The sequence below is a fragment of the Ciona robusta genome, chromosome 7, assembly GCF_009617815.1.
Source record: "Ciona robusta chromosome 7, ASM961781v2".
Taxonomy (NCBI): domain Eukaryota; kingdom Metazoa; phylum Chordata; class Ascidiacea; order Phlebobranchia; family Cionidae; genus Ciona; species Ciona robusta.
Genome location: NC_143241.1, coordinates 6,284,351 through 6,305,495, shown reverse-complemented (window position 1 = coordinate 6,305,495; position 21,145 = coordinate 6,284,351). Strand labels below are relative to the sequence as shown.

Below are 21,145 nucleotides of genomic sequence, written 5' to 3'. Positions count from 1 at the left end.
TACATCTATACCACGTATGTGGCTTTCCGTAGTATCTTACTACTATTAATAGCTGGGGAACGACAGTCGTTATAACATGAGGTACCTCCTGCAGACGTGCACACATACAAGTTCCCATGATTGTAAGATCTATAGGGCCACTAACGTGCCCAATAACGCGGCAAAAGATGGGAGAACAAAATGTTTGTTGAAAGTGAGACGAAATTGTACGTACACATTTCAAAGTAATAAAGTTTGTAAACCTAAGTACGTGTATGTGTATACTGTATACAAACCGCACTGTACAAGTACATTGAACAGTTTGCAATGGAAACGGACCCTGATTATATGTTTGTGGTCTCCGACAATGCGTTAGCAGAAGAAAAGAAAGCTAAACAATGTCAGGAGAGTGGTTAGTAAAATTTGTTTTTTACAAAATATAATATACACTTCGTATTAAAGTGTAATACCTGATTTATTTTTTTAGCAAGAGAAGAAATAAAAAACAGAATAAGAAGTATAATTCAAGAAAAATTTAATGAAGAAATTGCTGCAAAGGTATACATACTTTTGTTTATCCTTATTTTTTTGCTTAGCTTAACCTTACTTTATAGTTGACTGTTTAAAACATGATCAAGAAGTATGGGATTTAGGTGCTAACGGTATCCCATATTACCCTACAGGTCTATATTACCTGGTGCCGTGGCAAATTGGTTTAGCGCGCCTGCCTTTAATGCAGAGTTAATGGGTTCAAGGCTTGTCACTGCTACCATTGTGGGCGTATGTGATCTTGGGCAAGACACTTAACGGCAATTGCTGCAACCCATGGGGCGGGAATGGGTTGTTCAAATTATCGGCCACATATAAAAAGTAAAAAAATCACCCCCAATGTACCATAGTTGGGAACCCGTAAGCTGACATAGGGTGTATGAAACAAAACACCACTGTTTAACGACTGTTGTTTCCGACCGTGCGAGAATTAAGTAAGTAATTTTCGTTTGTTCATTACCAATTACTAGGAAAACGAAGCCACAATAATCACAGAAAGATTAACAAACGCACGGCAATTACTTGACCGACTGCGAGCGTGCGCTGTGGCAAGTTATTATGCTTCAAGCTTTCGAAAAACGGTTGAAAAGAGTAAAGTACCTGAAGCAGGCACTGCCCACCACCCAGCTATTCAGGTATAAACACCTTACTATAGTTATTTATATTTGTCTAATTAAAATCATTTTTCAATTATATTTTTTCAGGCTGAATCAGAATCCATTTTTTATTTTATTGTTTTTATATATCAGAATCATATTTCATTCATTTTTTGTTCATATAGTACACATAGGTACAGTGTACAGATACCTTACCAGTTTACCACATTTATATATATGTGTCTAATCAGAATCTATTTTTAATTATATTTAAGTTATTTTTAAAGGGTTAAATAGAATAAATTTTTATTCATATTTTTGTTATTTTTATAGGTTAAATCAAAATCCATTTTTATTCATATTTTAGTTGTTTTCAGAATCGTTTTTTATTTTTACAGACTAAATCAGAATACTTTTTAAATTATATGTCAGAATTATATTTCATTCATATTTTATATTTCAATCATATGTCACACTGTTAGGTGCAGGTACATGGTAAAAAAAATCCACTTTGCAATGTATCTAGATAGTTCTGTTTAGCAAGTTTAATTTTTATTGGTGCAATTGGTCAATAAGTATCATTTTAATCATGGATTGGCTACAGATTGGAATAAAAATCTCAAACTGATATATTTTCGAGTTATCTCTTATGCAAACCTAGCATTATGTCTTTGCTCTAAAAAAGCCTTTTGTACCTAATGCCTATCAAATTATCATTACTGAATTGTTTATAAATATAATTATAACTCATCAAAACTTTAGGATAAATGTCTGAATCACCCTAATTTATATAACAGTAGAAAAAATTCATTTTTTTTTAAAATTGCTTTCAGAATGTTTTAAGGAAAGCTGTGACGTCAGTGCTCAGTAAAAACATTCCTCCTAGAAGTGAAGCTTCAAATTATGATGATAACATAATATACAATCAACCAGCTGAAGCTAATGGCATAAGTAAGTTGAAAAAAACACCACATGTATATAGTGCGGTGGGGTAAGATAGGACATGATTAGCAGAAATATGATTGTTTTGAACAATTAACAATGCTCTATAAGAGTTGAGAGGCTGGTTATATAATTCTGTAAACATTTTAGGTTTACTACCACCTGGTGAAAAAGGGAATGAAAACTTGTCCCATTTCTGATTTAACCTGTCCTTGTCCCCGTTTTTTCTGTCATATGGCGAGGCATCATTTGTGTATGGCCAATACATTTTTTTCACAATGTTAAGTAAATAGATTTCCAAAACCTTAAGCTGGCCACAGTACTGCATACAATAGCTTAGCCACAAAAAACGAAGTTTAATAAAAAATTGAAGTGTTTTAATTTACCAAAAAAATTTTTTTTTTTTTTTGTAAAGGGGAAATTGTGACCCCCGAACCCCCATGGCTGTGCCACAGACTGACTATATGCACTGATTTCAATTTATGATGTCCAATTTATTTGCATAACAGGTTGCACACCAGATGAAGTAAACAATCCAAAACCTGGAAATCTTATTCAAAATGATCCTGAAGTGGAAAACATAGAAAAAGAAACAAGTGAAAATATGGATTTGGTTGAAAAACATGACATTGTATTTCCTACTCCAGTAACTGGGTAAATATTAAATATTTTCTGTATTTATTTATGTATATTAAGAATCGCTTTTTAAAAGTCTAAATCATTGAATAACGAATCTAGTGAAATAAACGCATTAATTTTGGTTGGTCTACTTTGGGGAATAACTACTACGTCAAAGTTTTGTTTGTTTTTTTATTTATTTTTTTTATAAAGTAATACAAATAACAATTTCGTTTTTGTTGTTGTTGTTTTTTTACTAAACTGATTTTTTACTATTTTTTTTTACAATTCAAAATAAATTATTGTCCACAAAGATGTTTTTAAACAAATAACAATAGGAGATGAAGAATTAAAAATATTTTCCTCTATCTTAGTGGTCGCCATCGAATCACTAAGACCATAATTGTTGGAAATATATCCAAGTATATTGCACCGGATAAACGTGAAGCGAATGATAAATCCACCCATAAATGGATGGTGTACGTGAGGGGAGGAAATGATGAACCATCCATTGATCATTATGTTAGAAAGGTGGGGGCAAGTTCACAATTAACCCCTGAATTTTTTGACCGATAAAAATTAACCCCCAAAATTTTACCCGTAAATTTGGCCGCTAAGATTTGGCAACTAAAACTTGGCTGCCAAAATTCGGCCACTAAAATTTAAATGCTGAAAATTGTCTGCTAATAGTACTATCAACTAATCACTGGTCCCGGACCCCTAACCAATAACCTCTAACTACCAACCTGTTAAGACTTTTCACCAGCCTAATATGCAACAAACCAGAGGTTTCTTCACCAGTTCCCAATACCAACTACTAACCTAAATAACTAACTCCCTACCTTTTAACACTTCACCAGCCTAATATATAACTTACCAGAGGATATTTCATTTGTTAAAAAAGTGAAGTAATATTATTTATGATGTGATGTTACTTTTTTGCCGTCGCATAAACATTTTTTTTTTAATAATTATAAAATAGCGTTGACCCCATTTGTAAATTTCCAGATACGCCCATGTATATAAATAACCCAACATTACCCCCAACGCAGGTTTCTTTCTTCCTTCACCCAAGTTATCGACCAAACGACCTCGTCGATGTTTGTGAATCACCCTTCCATCTTACGAGGAGGGGGTGGGGGGAATTCCCTATTCGGATACAGCTTCACTTCAGCGACCCCCGGAATAGAAGAGTTGATATTATTCATCAACTCAGACTTGACCGGTAGGTATGATTGTGAACAGGGAAAGAAAATTTTTTTGGGGGGAATCTATTTTTTCCTAACGCAACCACAGATGTAGAGTACATATGTTTTGCAACAATAATAAAAACACATTTTGTTTGACAATTTTTAAAGACAAGTTAAATGACATTTTTTTGTGGATTAAATAACGGGTTGTTAAAAAAAATTGAACCAAAATTAAAATTATTAAAAAATCCGACTAAAATTTTTTTAAGAACCTTTTTTTAGGTTTTTGTCATTTGACCTGTCTTTAAAATTAGTCAAAAAATCACTTATAATAGTTATCTACATGAAAACTCAGCAAGCACGAGGTGTTTTGAAACAGAACACCCGTGTTATAAGACTTTTGTTTTTCTGCCTTGTGAGTATAAATCAAGTTACATTAAGTTTCAATTTATTTTAATTACCATACACCCTGTTATACAGATCATACACAGGATTACAAACCCTTGGTGCTGAAACTGTTTGTCAGATTGAACTCGATCAATCAACCATCGGTGTTAAAGTTGATAATTTGTTACAACATGCAAGTGAGTGTGTTAAATGTGTTATGTACATGTTATATGCTATATATATGTTATATGCGTGTTACAGTGTTATATGGTAGGGTGGGGGAAGACGGGACAGCTTTAGCACGTATTATTAAAATATCCTGATCGTGTTAAAAACAATGAATGAATGAATGTAACTTACTTTATCCTCGCGTGGCCGGAAAACGACAGTCGTTATCACACGGGTGTACACCTCGCGCCAGCTTACGAGTTACCAAGTATGTTACTTTGTGGGTGATTATTTTTTTTTGGATATTTTTTTTCATTTTTATGTATGGCTGATAATTTGGACAACCCATTAGTGACCACTGGGTTGGAGCAATTGCCGTTAAGTGTCTTGCTCAAGGACGCATACGCCCACAATGGTAGCAGCGACGAGCCTTGAACCCATTACCTCTGGGTTAGAGGCAGGTGCGCTAACCACCTTTACTTATGGTGTATTTTACAATCCTAAATGGTGTTTTATTATATTTTAAATTTCCAGATCTTGAACAAAAGGAAGAGGATCAAAAAGAGGTCAACTGTTTTTCTCAGTTTGATTTATGTCAAATATAACAACATAGTAGGGTTCGGGAGATGGGACACCTTTTCATTCTATTTTCACCTGCTATTTGGTGTTTTACAAAGAACATTCAAAGAATTATCAAAATTTTAGTCTAAACAAACTTTTAATTCATCTATTCAGTTACAAGTTTTTAGGTCGCCTAAAATATTCTGTTTTAATACAGATGGCTGAAGAATCTGAAGATATTCAAACAAACCCACAAGTGGATGAGAAACCAGATGTTAAAACTGATGAAAATTCTGCTCAAGTAAAATATTTTCTTAAGGATGATTTTTCTTATGGATGTTAATTGTTTTTCTTTAAAAAAAAAAGTAATTTGAAAGTACTTTTTATATGTGCAGGATGAAATGGAAGCACATGGTGATGTTGCAATGAATGAACAACCAACAGGTAAATGAAGTAATTCTTCATTGTAACTGTTGCCCACTAATTTACATTAAATTACATACATATAGTAAGGTGGGGGAAGATGGGACACCTTTTTATTCCATTTTCTCGTACCATTTAAAGAATTATAAAACCGTATCCTCATGACTCCCATAGACCAATTATTAATTGTTTAAAACACGATCAGGATATTTAAATATTCTTTGCTAAAGGTGCCCCATCTTTCCCCACCCCACTATATTATCTACCATGTAGTAAAAGGCACTAGGTGTATTAAACAGAACACTCGTACTATAACAACTGACATTGCCCCGCCACGGAGAATAAATAAGTTAAGTTCAGTCATTTATTCAAATATCTTGAACAGGTACAATTGAAACTAAATCACCGAACCCTGAAATTTCTGTCAAAGAAGAAGCTGCATCTCCACAATCTCCTATTAAAGAAAAGATTGAAGAAACAGAAAAACCAAAGTAAGTTTACAGTTAATCATAAAAAAGATAAAAATTGTCATGTATTCTGCGTGATTTTTTAAAAATCTTTTATATATTTATTTTTTCAAGAAAGGGGCAAATTTATAAAAAAAGTTTTTATTCAAAGTAAGTAAATTAAACAAAAATAGTTGAATACCATTTAAAATTTTTTTATAGTCTTAAATTTTCTAAATATCCAACTTTTGACCGTTATATTTCTAACTAAACCCTGTAAAAAATTTTTTTCAAAATAAATAAATAACATAATATAAGTGGTTGAATAATTAAAACATTTTTTTTATAATTCCAAATTCTGGAATATCAAACTTTTTGAAAGTTAATATTTCTAACCTAAATAAAACTTTGTTTTTTTAGCTCCCCTCAAGAAAGAATTCGATCTTTAAGTCTAGATTCCAAACTTGAGAATAAAATGCTCCGTTTGCCCAGCATATCAAACCAAGTGAAATGCTACAAATTATCCGATGTTCAAATGAAAGGAAACAGTAGCAAACATTTCATTATGATAAGGCCGAAACAAGAAACAGAAGACTTAAGTGGAAAATTTGTAAAACAAGCCGTAACTCCTAGCATGTCTATCAGCTTGGTTGGCTCGCAAAATAAACGAAAACGTAGCCTGACGTTGCCGGAAGTTCCCCCGAAAAAAATTCCTTCCGAGGGATTAAAATTGAATGTTGGCGAAAAACCAACGAAACCACCAACTTATCTTATAACGACTTTACGACAAGTCAAAAAGAACCAGAGTTTCAGTCCTGAGAAGCAAAAAAGTTTGGAGCACTTGAAACTTCCAATTTTAAACGATACAAAACAAGCAACATGCAATGTAGGTTTATTTATTTTTACACCTTTAAGAACTTTTTTGTTTTTTTTAGGCGTGATTAGGTGTAAAAAATGTTCAATTAAATTAAATTGTTTTGTGCACAATAGTCAACAAAAAAGGGTTTTAACACCTTATAACTTCATTTAAAAAACTTTATTTTCATTTTTTAGACTAGCTCGAACGTTAAAATAACGAAACTGCAACATGGTGTGACACTTAAACTTTTACAAAGTGCTCTAAATCCTCAACCTGCAACTCAAGAAGGAACTAGCGGTATTTATTTATATATAAAGCATTTTTTTAAATTTGATAAAAGTCTAAAATTCAGTATGATTTTCTGTATTGGCATATTAAAAATCAGATATTAATATCTGGCAAATATTTTTACTGTATTCTGTATTGGTATATTACAAATTAAATAGTTAAATACTAATGTATTGTAATTAATTTTACTGTAATATAGCAAGGTGGGGTAAGATGGGACTTTTTTTTTCTTTCTCATCCTATTTGGTAGTAAATATAGTATGATTACAGAATTATATAACTGTAGCCTCATGACTCTAAAAGAGTGTTGTTAATTGTTTAAAACATGATTAGAAAATATGAGATATAGTTGCTAACGGTATCCCATCTTACCCCACCGGCTACAGTACTATAATAATAATATTAATAATAACTTTTAATTGTGCCAAAACAACAACTTATTAAAACACAATTTCACTTAAAACATATTTACTGTATATTTGTTGACAGAACCTTATTTTTCAGAATTTTTTTAATATTGTTTTAGAAACGCGGCCACCAGTTCAACAGTTTGTCCTTACCACGGTAACTAACAACCAGGTTAGTGGTTTAGATATTTATGCTGCTGTTTTTGCGCCCCCTAATGCTTTTATTTTATGTGGTTGAGGTCCCGCAGCGTGGCACGCCATGGGTCCTAAGATTCCGGCCTTTTTCTAACTACTGGCGGTATAATATATGTAGTACTTTGTGCAAAGTTGGTATACTGGTATAATTTCGGCGACACACACCGATTTTAATTTCTAACATTTTTTTCTGTTTAGGGAAAGCAACAAATGGTTTTAGTAAGTTCAGATAAATTAAGGAAAACATCACTCGGTAAAGTTATTACTGGTAAGGCATATTGGAATAATTTTTATTTGTTTCTTGAAAATAGTGGTTATATATATACTGTATCACATTTTTAATAAAGTATATATAGCCTACAATTTATTTTAAAAAGTGTGCACCTTGTGCCACTACACAAATTTAATTCTTTAAATATTTTTTTGTTTTCAAAATAGGATGAGAAAATAAAAAGGTGTCCCATCTTCCCCCCATCCTACTATAAATAAAACACCACCGTTTCGTTGTAATGCTATTTTAAGATAATATTTTATAGGAAATAATTTTATTTTAGAAATAATTGTTCTTAACACTTGCAGCAAAAACTTCGTTTCAACCAATCAAATCGTCCGATACAAGTCACATGATGAGAAGTAAATTGTCAACCCAAGAACCGCCGTTTCAAGAGGTTTAGCTTCTATTGTATATATTTGTGTATCATTTTAAAAGGTTTAATTTTTTTAATATATATGTTTGGATTATGAATGAATGAATGTTGCTTATTAAATTTTCTTTATATAGGTTCAAATTCAAATAAATATTGACTTTATTTAATTTTACTTTTAAATTTATTTAAGATATAGAACGGTTGGGAAAAATGGGACAACTTTTTATTCCATTTTCTCGTCTCATTTGGTAGTAAACAAAGAACATTCAAAGAATCATACAACCGTATCCTCACGAATCCAATTGACCTTGTTAATTGTTTTAAACCTGATCCATATATTTGGATATTATGTGCTGAAGGTGTCCCATTTCCCCCCACCCTACTAGACGTTTAAATTCAAATATTATATTATATATAATTTTTTGTTGATGAATCTTTTTTTAACATAGTTCTAAAATAAATCTCTAATCTGTAATTTTAAACACAGATGGTTGCAAATAAAGTTTGCCAGCGTAACCTGAAAGTTTTAATGGTGGATGTAATAGCTTATGTTGCCAGCCATGTACCTCTGGTGTCCACGGAACGTAAAATACATGAAATTCCTTTTTCTGCAATAAATGAAACTGAGTATTGTAGTTGGAACATTGGGAAACAACGTGCTGCAGAGGTGGGGTGTAATTTAAATTCTAATTTATTTCTGCTAATTACTGCTTTAGCAAACATTTACCGTTAAGTGTCTTGCACAAAATACACACACGCACACAATGGTAGCAGCAATGGGCCTCGAACTCATAAACTTTGCTAAAGCAGGCATGTTAACGACATTGCAACGTCGCCGGGCAAACATTTTTATGTTTTCTGATACAGCTAGAAGTTAGAATAACGAATAAATGCAACAAAAAATACGAACATTTTTTTTGTTATGGCTGTGGCAACTACAGACCAGTAAAAAGTGACATGAATATAGCTTACTTTTCCCTTGGGTGGCCGGAAAACAACAGTTGTATAACACAGCACAAAGGTGTTGTGTTTTATATACATCGTGCTGGCTAATGAGTTACAATGTATGTTACTTTGTGGGTGTTTATGTTGTACTGTATAAACTCAATATTTCATCAACAGTGGCAAAGAGCTTCCTTAATCCAGCAAATACTAAAACGTGTTCATGAAAAACTTGACTTATCTGATAAACTGCCAAGTAAACGTGAAATTGTAGCTTGGTGCTTCAGCCATGGGTATTCTGTATTTAACAAAGGTAAACCATGTCAATATATTAGACTTTTAACTTAGTTTAAAGGTAATGTAATAACTAATGATGCTTTCTGAATTTTTATATGTCAGTTTTTTTTTAATTTTTGATTTTTAACTACTTTTTTAAATTTTCAACAAAATCTTGAGTGGCATACTGATTTAAATTTTAACAAAGGTAAACTATGTTATTATAATAGAATTGTAAACTAGTTTATAAAGTCACCATAGTACATATATCTCACAAATTTTTTTTAACAAAATCTTGTGTGAAATTTTTAACTATTTATGATTTTTCTTATGTAATTTGACTAATTTCGAATTTCTTTTATAAATTTTTTAATATTTTTCTGTTTTTAGCAAGTGAAAATATTGTTGATATTAGTTCCCTACCATTGTTACATCATAAACAATCAATTGTCCCAACTTTATCTGTTCATACACTCCCATATTTGGAAATTTGTGACACAAAACGTAACAGGTAGGTTCCCTATGTGTTCTGTTACTTCTGCTACTAAGCATTTTTGGATTATCTGGTATAACAATGTAGTGAATTTTCAAAGTTTTCTTTAACTTGATATGTGTTAGGTATTGCCTTTGCGCAATTTTATTTCAAACTTAATTTTAAAAATTGATGGTAAGTATATTACACTTAAAATTTGGAAATTTAAAAATGAGTGATTTAGAAGTATTATACATACCAAAACCAAAGAGAAAAATAAAAGTTATGATATAGTACTTTGGGGTTAGATGGGATGCAAGTGTGGGGTATTATGGGACACTGTTAGCACATAATATCCAAATATCCCGATCGCATTTTAAAAATTACCAACGATCTATAGGCATCGTGAGGATACAGTTTTATAATTCTTTGAATATTCCTTGTTTGCTACGAAATGAGACGAGAAAATGGAGTTAAAAGGTGTCTCAACTTTCCCCACCTTATATATTTGTATCATTAGAGTAAAATTTACAGACAATAAAATTAACTATTTTTTATTATCATAGTTTAGACAATAATGAAGTAAACATCATGTCCAACACGCCATGCAACAATATACAGGATAATAATGAGCCTGACATGGTGGAAGCTGAATGCCAACACACTGCTGCAATGGTTGAACAACAGACAAATATGGTTTAAATTCATTTTTAATACTTATTTAAATTTTATTTTTTAAAAGTAAAAAATGTTTATTAGTGATTGTTTTTTTATGCTGATATATTTGGTTCATTAATTATGTATATAGTACTGTGGGGTAGTTAGCTCCTGATTCCAATGTTTCCTGATGTGTTTTAAACAACTTGCAACGATCTTTTAGAGTCGTGAGGTTATGGTTATATAATTCTATAAATATTCTTTGTTTACTACAAAATAGGACAAGAAAATAGAATGATAAGGTGTCCCATCTTCCCCCACCCCAATATAAATAAAATTTGTAATTGTTGTTTACAGGTTGAAGTAAAACTTGGTTCGACATCAAATTTTGAAGTTTCTTCTTCCCAGCTTGTTTTAATGCAAGCTGTGAAAATGTTTACTGAAGAATTAATACGATCGTCACTTTCTGCATCAGTTAAAAGGTATCCGGGTTCAAGGCTCGATGCTGCTACCGTTGTGGGCGTGTCATTGGGCAAGACACAATTGCTCCAACCCAGTGGTCACTAATGAGTTGCCTAAATTGCTGTCAAAAAATAAAGCAGTCACCCACAATGTTATATCCAGCATGTGGTAACTTGTAACCGGGCACAAGGTGTATGACACTGAACACCTGTGTTATAGTTGATGCCGTTGCCCCGACACGCAAGGATAAATAATTTCATTCATAAATCAGTTACATTCATTCATTCATTGACAAGTTACATTCGTTTAAAAATAAGTTACGTTCATTCATAAATAAGTTACAATAAATTATAATTAAGTTACATACATTCATTCATTCTTAAATAAGTTACAATAAATTAAAAATAAGTTACATAAATTCATTTATGAATAAGGTAAACATTCATTCATTCTTAAATAAGTTGCATTCATTCACGCTTTTAATCACTACAGGTGTGGTTCTTTGAAACAACGAAAAATGCCAAATGCTGTTGAAGTTTTGGACGTCAGTGATGCATTGTTACATCACAACAGACTTAATGTCGTCACAGATCAAATGTTGGGCTCTTTATCTTAACTGCAACACTCTGCACAACAACTTTTTGAATCGTTCTTTTAAGGATTTCGCTGCAATACAGTTTACCCTGAACCGTTGTTGTTATTATGCAACAATGCAGTTTATTCTGTTAAGTTTTAGTATGGTACCATCTGCAACTTTTGTATAGCAGGGCAGGGTAAAATGGGACATATTTTTATTTTATTTACTCGTCCCGTTTAGTAAACAAAGTAGTAGTAAGTAGTAGTCTTTGTTTACTACTTTGTAGTAAACAAAGAATACTTACAGAATTATAAAACCCTATCCCGTCGGCTTGTAAAGGACGTTGTTAATTGTTCAAAAGACGATCAAGAAATATGTCCTAATTTCCCGATTAAATATATCAAATTGTTTTATTGCGAGTATGCTTGGTCAACGGATCGGCACATTTGGCCGACTAAATGTATAAGCGTGTTTTATCAACTGTTGTTTTGTCGCTATAGCCTGTATTATTTTCGCCACCGTGATCGAAGAGATAAATGAAGTTATCATAGTAGGGCGGAGAAGACCGGACGCCTTTAGCACATGATATCCAAATATCCTGAGGTGTTTTAAACCAGTAACACAAGTCTATGGGAGTTGTAAGGATATGGTTTTATAATTCTTTGAATTTTCTTTGTTTACCACCAAATTGGACAAGAAAATAGAACGAAAAGGTGTCCTATCTCCCCCCCCCCCACCGTACTATATTATTATTACTAATTTGCGCTGCGACGGTAACCCCACACCCGAGGCTTGAAACATTCTCATACCAACGTGATTTATTTATTAATTACCAGAATACAACAATTTTGATTTGAATACAACACATGTGTAAATTGAATTGCCCAAATACACTGCATTTGTTTGGTATTAAGGTCTACTCTTGACGTTCGCAAAGTGCGTATAAATCTTCGTGAGAACACGGATAGTCATTCCATTGAAGACTGTCTTTGAAATTGCCACCGACACAATCTTCATTATGTCCATAGTCGGTCGGTTGACCAGGATACCAATTCGCTTCGCTGCTTTTCAGTGCCGAGCCATCCTCCCACACAAATCTGCCTTCACTCTGTTTATCGGTAAGACCAATCCAATAGTCTTCCTGGGTGGTTACCGGCAACTGTTTGTTAAGGATTCTGCATATATGAATAAATGAATGTAACGTACTTTATCCTCGCGTGGCCGGGAAATAACACTTGATATAACACGAGTGTTCTGTTTCATACACCTTGTGCCAGCTGATTACAAGTTACCACGTATGTTACTTTGCGTGTGGTATATTTAATATAACGGAATTTGATACGAACCAAAAGTTGTTCGTTTTAAAATGGTGTTATATAGTACTGTGGGATAAGATGGGATATATCGTTATCAACCAAACCCTATATTTCATGATCGTGTTTTAAACAATTACCAATGCTCTTTAAGAGTCGCAGTGTTACAGTTATAATTCTTTAAAAATTCTTACGGCGAAATGGGACGGGAAAGAAAAATGTAAAGGTGTTCTATCACTCAACTCATATATGGCATATTCTTATAATGCTATCCCAAATAAGAATTGTAAAATTGCAGGATTTTTTACGGTACTAAGTATGTGTGGTAGTTTTAAATCGCGTATAGAAGTCACTGACGTATACAAATGCCCTTACTTCATAACATCTCTGTTCTTGGGTCCGTGCACTGCAAGTGTAGCTCCGTATTTGCTACATTTCGATCTAGCTTCGTCGTATGTCATATCGCTTACAATAATCAGGTATAGGTAACCGTTTCCGGGTCCATACCAAACTTTCCCATCAATAACTGAAAATAAATGTAATTGTAAAATAGGTTTATCAATAATCACCCACAAAACTACATACGTGAAAACTCGTAAGCTGGCACGAGGAGTATGAAACAGAACACCCGTGTTATAAAGACTGTTGTTTTCCGGCCACGGATAAAGCAAGTTGCATTCATTCAATATTATGCAGAAAGTTGTCGGTGAAACTGATTTTTAATACTATTTAAATATAAAGTTTACCCTCGCGTGGCGGGGCAACGACAGTCGTTATAACAGGGGTGTCTGTTTCATATACACTCCGTGCTCGCTTTATCACGTTTCTGTTTATTATTAATGTATATATCGTGTAAGAAGTGTTTTAATCACATTCATTGTTTAAGTTAACGGAAAATTTGGGCAGACTTATATAATTTAGTATTTGTTTAAACAAATTTATTTAAAGATATTGACAGATTTACAGGTATATACATACCTTCCATGCATTGGCAAGTGTGACCTGCAAAAATAAAGCAAAAATAATTATTTCTGTTACATTATGGACATTTTACTAAGTGTAGCGACCATGCTTATTTTCTTTCAACTGAACGTGGATATGTTAATAACTGTAAAGGTGTTTTAACAACTGTTTTTTGTCGCTATATACTGTCACATAAAGTGAACAAATAAACTAGAAAAATCAAAGAGTCAAATAAAGTTATATTATTAAAAATCCCTAAAACAATACTTACTGTTAATTTCGTTGATCGTTTTTGTCATCACTACAATATCCCTCTCGGCTTTTTGCAACCCTTTTTCCAAATTATGCACGGTGTGTTCTAGCTCAGTAGTGACCCCTGTGCCCCCTTTCGGTCCTTTGGGACCGGCCGGCCCCGCTGGCCCAGGTGGCCCCTGGTTCCCTTCCAATGGCGGCCCGCTCTCGGAACAAGTTAAGTAGGTGTTGTCTCCCGCGTACACAGCTGCATGGAGACCGATAATGAACACGACGCACACTTTGAACGAAAACATTTTCACTTATAAATTCTGAAAAATTGTAATCATATAGTTCTGTGGCGGAAGATGGGACACCTTTGGTACATAGTAACTAAATATCCTGATCTAGTTTTGAACAATTAACAACGGTCAACGGCTGTATAGTAGGGTGGGATAAAATGGAACATTTTTTCTCGGCCCATTTAGTGGTAAAAATAGAATATTTACAGAATTATATAACTGTAGCCCCGTGACTCTAAAAGAGTGTCATTGATTATTTAAAACACCATCAGGAAATATCGATATCCCATCTTACCCCACATTACTATAAGTTTTATGCTGCTAACATTAATTTACATATAGCGGCATAACCCCATACTATACCACCATTTCCACGATAATACTAAAGGACCCTTATCGGAGTAGAGATTTCAACTCAGTTCTTGGCTTTTATAGATCAAGATTTTATTGCCTGTGATAATATATCATCACGGAAACTTCCCCAATTTTTTAATAATATTTGACTTTAGCTGACATGTACTTGGAAACTCTTTACAAATTGTATAATTCCCGGAACGTATAGCATTAATAAATATTTGTTCTTAAGGTGGCTGTACACTATTTTCCAGAATTCGTCCGTTTTGTCTATTTTGTCCGTTTCTGTCGTGATTTACTGATTGTTAAAGTTTACTATTACTCCGAACAAATATAATTAAGCACAAGATTTTGAGACAGGGTACTGGGTAGGCGTATTGATAACGCGTGCTAGAACAAATAACATAAAGATTGATTTGGCTGTTTTAAGTTTCTTGGTTAATTGTACAAATATTTCCTTATAACAAATTGAAGTTGGATTTTCAATAAATTACACCCTGCCACTGGACTTTTTAATTTGGCTTGTCTAATTACAGCTTAACATTGATAAATTATGGAAAAGATACAACAAGAGTAAAACAGAATTTAAAGATCGGACAGAAACTGTCAGGGGAAGATTAGTCCTGGTGTTTTAAATTTGGCAACACTGTTCTGTCAATTATTTTGACAGAATTGTTGGCTACAGGTGTTTTCCACGTGTGTTCTAAAACAAGAGGATGTTAGCCGAACGTAAGTTTGATGTTTAAGTATTGACGTATGTGGATAAAATATTGAGAAAACAGAAATAGAGTAATTGTTTTGTTAGTAGTGTTTGGCCTTATATTCAAGTTGATTCAACAAGATGGTCTATAATACCTTGTGTAAACTAAAATTGTTAATTTACTGAATGCTGATGATATCGATATGTTTAATACGAACACTACATTAAAAGATAATACAAGGGAGGGAGAGCGTGCCACTGGATAATTTTTAGGAAAGGGCCAGTTAGAAAAGTTAAACAGTTGCCTAGATCGGATAAAAACAGTTTTATCAACAAAAGATGGCACAAAACGCTGTCTTGCAACAAAATGCATTGGATTTGGCGGTGCCAATTCCGATGAATTTTTGTGCGCGTTTGACAAATCGGAATCTTATGTCAACGAATCCAACCATTAAAAAATGTTGAATTTGTATAGCGCGACGAAAGCAGAAATGGTCGATTGATCCCCGAAATACAACGTGGAGCAAAGATGAGTCTCGTTACGGGGTGAAAATGTTGGAAAAAATGGGTTGGAAAAAAGGAAAAGTAAGTTAATGATATTTAACACTATGTTTTAACGCTATTAAATCTGGTCAACCAAGAATATGGAAGTTCCTGACGAGATCTCATGCGTGCAAGGCGGTTATTTTTGGCGTGCGCGCCTGCTTTCATAATAAATAAAGGGTAAATAGCACGTACATTTCAAGCCACGTTAGGAAATCCTACTTAATTTAATCCTTTTTTTTATTGTTTAAATAATTGGCGTGCATGGGACAAATTATGGTGTGCATACATACCCAAAAGTGTGAACAAAATCGCTCGTGCACTTGCCATACTCTGCAGACTGGAATGTGATCAACTAAGAATAAATAAAGAGACGCGTTACCTCTTTATGGAACTATGGATAACTATAAATGCAGGACTAAATACGTACCTACTTAATATTTATATTTAATTGCTTTTTTAATTTTCGAATGTAATTATGTTTTGTGCCAGATTTGTTTGTTGTGTACTAGTTTATTACTCAGTTGCTTAATGGATTTACCAGTTGATAAACAACCTAAACAATTCAACAATTAACTCAATTCAGAGTTATAAACTCCTACTGATAAAAACAATTATAGTCAAGAGGGATAATAAAAAACAATGGTGTACTTTGGGTGAGAAAGAATAACCCCCTAAACCGCTAAAAAAAAACATTTTATCGCAAACAGCTTTTCTGGGTAAAGAGGAGAGAAAAATATTGGCTGTTTTATATGCTGCATTAATATGTAATATTATATACAATAATATTTTATAATATTAATAAATATATATATATATATATAACAATTAAAATATGTATGATAAAAATTTGTTTTTTTTTCCAAAGGGACTTGGAGCAGATGAAGCTGGTTCAACAGATATTGTTAAAGTGTCGGTAAAAAATGGAACTCGTGGCGTTGGATTCACTCATATTCATGAGGTGCCATATATGTGTTTCGTACAAAACTTGTTATATATAGTAGGAGGGGGGGATAGGGCACCTTTTTATTCTCTTCCTGTCCCAATTGATAGTAAACAACGAACATACAAAATATTATAAAACAACATTCTCATGATTCCCATAGACTGTTGTTGGTTTATTAAAATACGATCAGGATATTTTGATATTGAATGAATGTATGAATGTAACTTACTTTATCCTCGCGTGGCCGGAAAACGACAGTCGTTATTACACGGGTTTAACACCTCGTGCCAGCTTACGAGTTACCATGTATGTTACTTTGTGGGTGATTATTTTTTGGGGAATTTTTTCATTTTTTTTATGTATGGCTGATAATTTGGACAACCCATTAGTGACCACTGGGTTGGAGCAATTGTCGTTAAGTGTCTTGCCCAAGGACACATACGCCCACAATGGTAGCAGCGACGAGCCTTGAACCCATTACCTAATGGTTACAGGCAGGCGCGCTAACCACTACGCCACGGCGCCGGACTGATTTATGTGCTAAAGGTGTCCCATCTAACCTCACTTCTACTATGTATGTTACTTTGTGGGTGATTAATATAAGGGAATCAAGGGGTTGGAATAATTACTGTTAAATGTTTTGCCCCAGGACATACATGCAGACAATTTTGGCAGCATTTGGCATCGAACCTAAAAACTCTGGGCTAGAGGCAGGTGTGCTAACCACTTTGCCAAAGCGCCATTGCCATTTTAAATTTCATAATTATAGTTTTGCACCTTTTAAATTTTACTTGTACATAATTTGTTCAATGCAAATTAAATATACATTGATACAGTATTTACGTTTCACTTTTTCAGAACAACTGGGTTGCCCACCAAGATAGTTTCTCAGAGTTGCTGGCTAACTTAAATCAAAATCAAAATGAAACTGAAACCCCAACGACAGGTTTGTTTAGTTATTAACTTTTAATTTTTTTATTTACGAACTTTTCACAGGTTGTTTTGGCGAATTAATTTTTGCACAAACTTGAAGACAATATTCTCGCTTTGCAATATTCTCACTCGCCAAATAAGAGTATTATGAATTTTGTGAATTTTGAATTTGTAGTCCGGCGCCGTGGCGTAGTGGTTAGCGCGCCTGCCTGTAACCATTAGGTAATGGGTTCAAGGCTCGTCGCTGCTGCCATTGTGGGCGTATGTGTCCTTGGGCAAGACACTTAACGGCAATTGCTTCAACCTAGTGGTCACTAATGGGTTGTCCAAATTATCAGACAGCCATACATAAAAATATGAAAAAATCCAAAAAAAAAATAATCACACACAAAGTAACATACATGGCAACTCGTAAGCTGGCACGAGGTGTTAAACCCGTGTGATAACGACTGTCGTTTTCCGGCCACGCGAGGATAAAGTAAGTTACATTCATTACATTCATTCATTTACATTCATTCATTTGTCCCATCCTATTTAATTGATCTTGTGACATTCTATTCAAGGCCATTTTCATTAGAGTAATCTAATGAGTAACTATGCTGTACTAATATACTTCTAATTATTTACATTAGTATAGGCATACCTGAATAGGATGTTAAAATGTCAGTCAAAAAATTAATTAGCCAGTGGCTAATTAATTGAAAAAGTTTTTATATGTTTTCTAATTCTACTGTACCATTTCTGCTAAACTATGTTTTTTTTCACAGCGTAATATGGATTTGTTTTATTATTTTTAATATTTGTTTCAGAAATTTCTAGCCTTGCAGAAAAATCAAAACTTCAAAAAAGAATTCATTACAAAAAGTTTGCAAATGGTCAGTTATATTGTTTTTATTTTGTTACCATAACATAAATACATAATACTGTACTTATTTCTGATCAATAATTTGTTTGTTTTCTGTTCCAGGAAAAGATATTTCCAATTACAAGTCAGCTGACATGGCGGCCATTTTTGGTCAAACTGCTACACAAGCTCCTAATAAAACTCAACAAATTGAAGTATATTTTTAGTTTTTAATTTTTCGGATGATTGTTTTTTCCGTATGGCTGACAATTTGACAACCCACTAGTGACCACTAAATGGGAATTAATTAATTATCTTTTTATCCTAGAAAAAAGAAGAACCAACAGAGGCAAAATTCACAACTACCTCACAATATAGTGTACAGGAATACTTTAAAATGAAAATGAGTGCAATTCAAAGTATGTCTGTTAAAAAACCAACTGAAGAAGCATTGAATGATGCGGTAATTATTATTTCATGGTTTATTCTACTTTTTATATAAATTAACATACACAATTTAATTCTTGTGCAGGAACTGCCGAAAGAAACAGAAATTTTACCGAAAAAATCAAAAAAGAAAAAGTCAAAATCAAAGGAAACAGAAAATATTAATTCAAAAAAAAGAAAAAAGAAAGACAAAAAGTCACGAAATAAAAAAGCAAAAATTTCTAGTGTAGCCGAAGACTGCGTTAGCAATGACGAAGCCAACCAAAGATGATATATTGTTTCTATGTTGCATTATCCATAAATAGTTGTTTTATAGGCAATTATGAAAACTTTTTGTTTTTATGATTTTTGCTGAATTTATCACAATAGAATGAATTAACATGAGGTCTACTCGAAAGTCTCAAATTTCCTACTTTCTTGGCGTTTTTAATTTCTTACAGAAACAGTCCACTACTAAAAAGAATGAATAGGCTATTACTTGCTTTGTATTCGCGTCCCCGGAAAACGACAGTCGTTATAACACCGGTTTCATACACCTCGTGCCAGCTTACAAATGACCAAGTATGTATCTTTGTGGGCCATTTTTTTATGTATGGCCAATAATTTGGACAACTAATTAGTGGCCACTGGGTTGAAGCAATCGCCGTTAAGTGTATTGCCGACGGACACATACGCCACAATGGTAGCAGTGACAAACCTCGGACCCATTACCTCTGGGTTAGAGGCAGCGCGCTAACTACTTTGCCGCGGCGCAGATAATCGGCCTTAAAGTGCGCTATGCACAGTTGTGAGCATACTGTGAATATATTTTGGGAAATTTTTGGTTGAATGATAGACAACCCATAAAAAACAAACACTGGATTTGAGCAATTGCCATTAGCACTTTTAACCAAAAAAACACCGCAAAAATGGTGGCAGCGTTGAGCATGAAAACTTATCAACTACTGATCCCTAAATCTGTCAGTCTAGAGGCAAGCGGTTTCAAAGAGACATTGTGACGTTACATGATCGTTTTAATACAATTCCACCGTACAAAATGCGGAAGGCAACTTAAAGTTTTGTTTACTTCGAGACAACTTGTCAGTGCCCCCCCCCCCCCCACAAAGAAAAAACTAGCAACAGTGTATACAGTAAGTACCAAGCAGGTTAGCCTACTTCCAGATTTCTTATTGATACGAAAGTAAAGGAAGAAGCGCTAAGGGGAATTACGTGTCATCCATTGTTTGAAGTGAAACCCGGAACGATGCGTGATCATCACTTACAAAGGGCTTGAAACTTTCCACCGTTATACCTTGTGAGTCATCTATTCAGCCAAGACAATGCATCAAGCTGTCCAGAGTTACCTTTAATAATAACCCCCGTATGGTATAGCATAGGCGCAGTTAAGTTACCAAGAAAAGGTGTCCCATCGTACCCCATTATACTATATACTAGGCCCATAGCCTGGTGGGGCAAGACGGGACTACTTTTCATTCTATTTTTTCGTCCTATTTAGTAGTAAACAAACAATTATAAAACTGTATTCTCACGACTCTCATAGACTGTTGAAAATTGCTGAAAACACGATCCGGAAATATGGATTAAGGTGCTAACGGTATCCCATCTTACCCCACAGTACTATATAACGTATTTTTGTTACTTATTCCTTCTATTACTTAACGTAGGTCAAATTTATTCAGACATCAAAAAAAATGTAATTGCAAGTGACTTTTGGATTAACACGCTACGGGTAAAAACTGCTTGAGCAAAGTAACAAACATGGTGTGTGTGTGCTTCCCATATAGCTAGAGTTAAAACATTGCTTTTAAAGGGTCATGCCTGTTTATAAGAGTGCATGCTGTAGTTATCCACGCGTGTTGTAACTTCCGTTAATTGAATGCTGCGCGTTTGGAATTGCTTGAAATAAATGAAAACCACATTCACATTTC

At 33.7% G+C, this 21,145-nt stretch overlaps 3 protein-coding genes across 3 annotated transcripts; 2 read left to right on the top strand and 1 right to left on the bottom strand.

The window, feature by feature from the left end:
- Positions 1-140: 140 nt before the first annotated feature.
- LOC149734202 (uncharacterized) lies at positions 141-11,752 on the top strand. Its single transcript, XM_089881786.1, has 23 exons — positions 141-391; positions 467-537; positions 999-1,163; positions 1,958-2,075; positions 2,576-2,720; positions 3,059-3,215; positions 3,737-3,909; positions 4,355-4,458; positions 4,964-4,995; positions 5,208-5,291; positions 5,386-5,434; positions 5,799-5,904; positions 6,280-6,745; positions 6,913-7,015; positions 7,533-7,585; positions 7,807-7,876; positions 8,188-8,276; positions 8,743-8,922; positions 9,378-9,510; positions 9,864-9,984; positions 10,512-10,641; positions 10,960-11,084; positions 11,557-11,752. Exons 1-23 carry the CDS (start codon positions 307-309, stop codon positions 11,678-11,680), a joined length of 2,883 nt encoding a protein of 960 aa, XP_089737912.1. The 5' UTR covers positions 141-306; the 3' UTR covers positions 11,681-11,752.
- Positions 11,753-12,441: 689 nt separating this feature from the next.
- LOC149734201 (brevican core protein-like) lies at positions 12,442-14,501 on the bottom strand. Its single transcript, XM_089881798.1, has 4 exons — positions 14,189-14,501; positions 13,933-13,956; positions 13,330-13,480; positions 12,442-12,816 (listed from the first exon to the last, which is right to left on the bottom strand). The coding sequence occupies exons 1-4, from the start codon at positions 14,463-14,465 to the stop codon at positions 12,558-12,560; spliced, it is 711 nt and encodes a 236-aa protein (XP_089737924.1). The 5' UTR covers positions 14,466-14,501; the 3' UTR covers positions 12,442-12,557.
- Positions 14,502-15,389: 888 nt separating this feature from the next.
- LOC149734200 (PIN2/TERF1-interacting telomerase inhibitor 1-like) lies at positions 15,390-19,614 on the top strand. The gene is made up of 8 exons (XM_089881796.1): positions 15,390-15,533; positions 15,980-16,089; positions 16,916-17,008; positions 17,852-17,939; positions 18,736-18,801; positions 18,894-18,985; positions 19,099-19,233; positions 19,303-19,614. Exons 1-8 carry the CDS (start codon positions 15,521-15,523, stop codon positions 19,486-19,488), a joined length of 783 nt encoding a protein of 260 aa, XP_089737922.1. The 5' UTR covers positions 15,390-15,520; the 3' UTR covers positions 19,489-19,614.
- Positions 19,615-21,145: the final 1,531 nt, after the last annotated feature.

Bases quoted from the DNA above. Each gene is read 5' to 3' on its own strand.
- LOC149734201 (XM_089881798.1), bottom strand. From the start codon at position 14,465: ATGTTTTCGTTCAAAGTGTGCGTCGTGTTCATTATCGGTCTCCATGCA. The intron at 13,957-14,188 runs GTAAGTATTGTT...TTATTTTTGCAG, and splicing joins AACGATCAACGAAATTAACA to GTCACACTTGCCAATGCATG. The intron at 13,481-13,932 runs GTATGTATATAC...ATTTATTTTCAG, and splicing joins CACTTGCCAATGCATGGAAG to TTATTGATGGGAAAGTTTGG.
- LOC149734202 (XM_089881786.1), top strand. From the start codon at position 307: ATGGAAACGGACCCTGATTATATGTTTGTGGTCTCCGACAATGCGTTA. The intron at 5,435-5,798 runs GTAAATGAAGTA...TATCTTGAACAG, and splicing joins AATGAATGAACAACCAACAG to GTACAATTGAAACTAAATCA. The intron at 7,586-7,806 runs GTTAGTGGTTTA...TTTTCTGTTTAG, and splicing joins CCACGGTAACTAACAACCAG to GGAAAGCAACAAATGGTTTT.
- LOC149734200 (XM_089881796.1), top strand. The intron at 17,940-18,735 runs GTTTGTTTAGTT...TATTTGTTTCAG, and splicing joins AACTGAAACCCCAACGACAG to AAATTTCTAGCCTTGCAGAA. The intron at 19,234-19,302 runs GTAATTATTATT...ATTCTTGTGCAG, and splicing joins AAGAAGCATTGAATGATGCG to GAACTGCCGAAAGAAACAGA.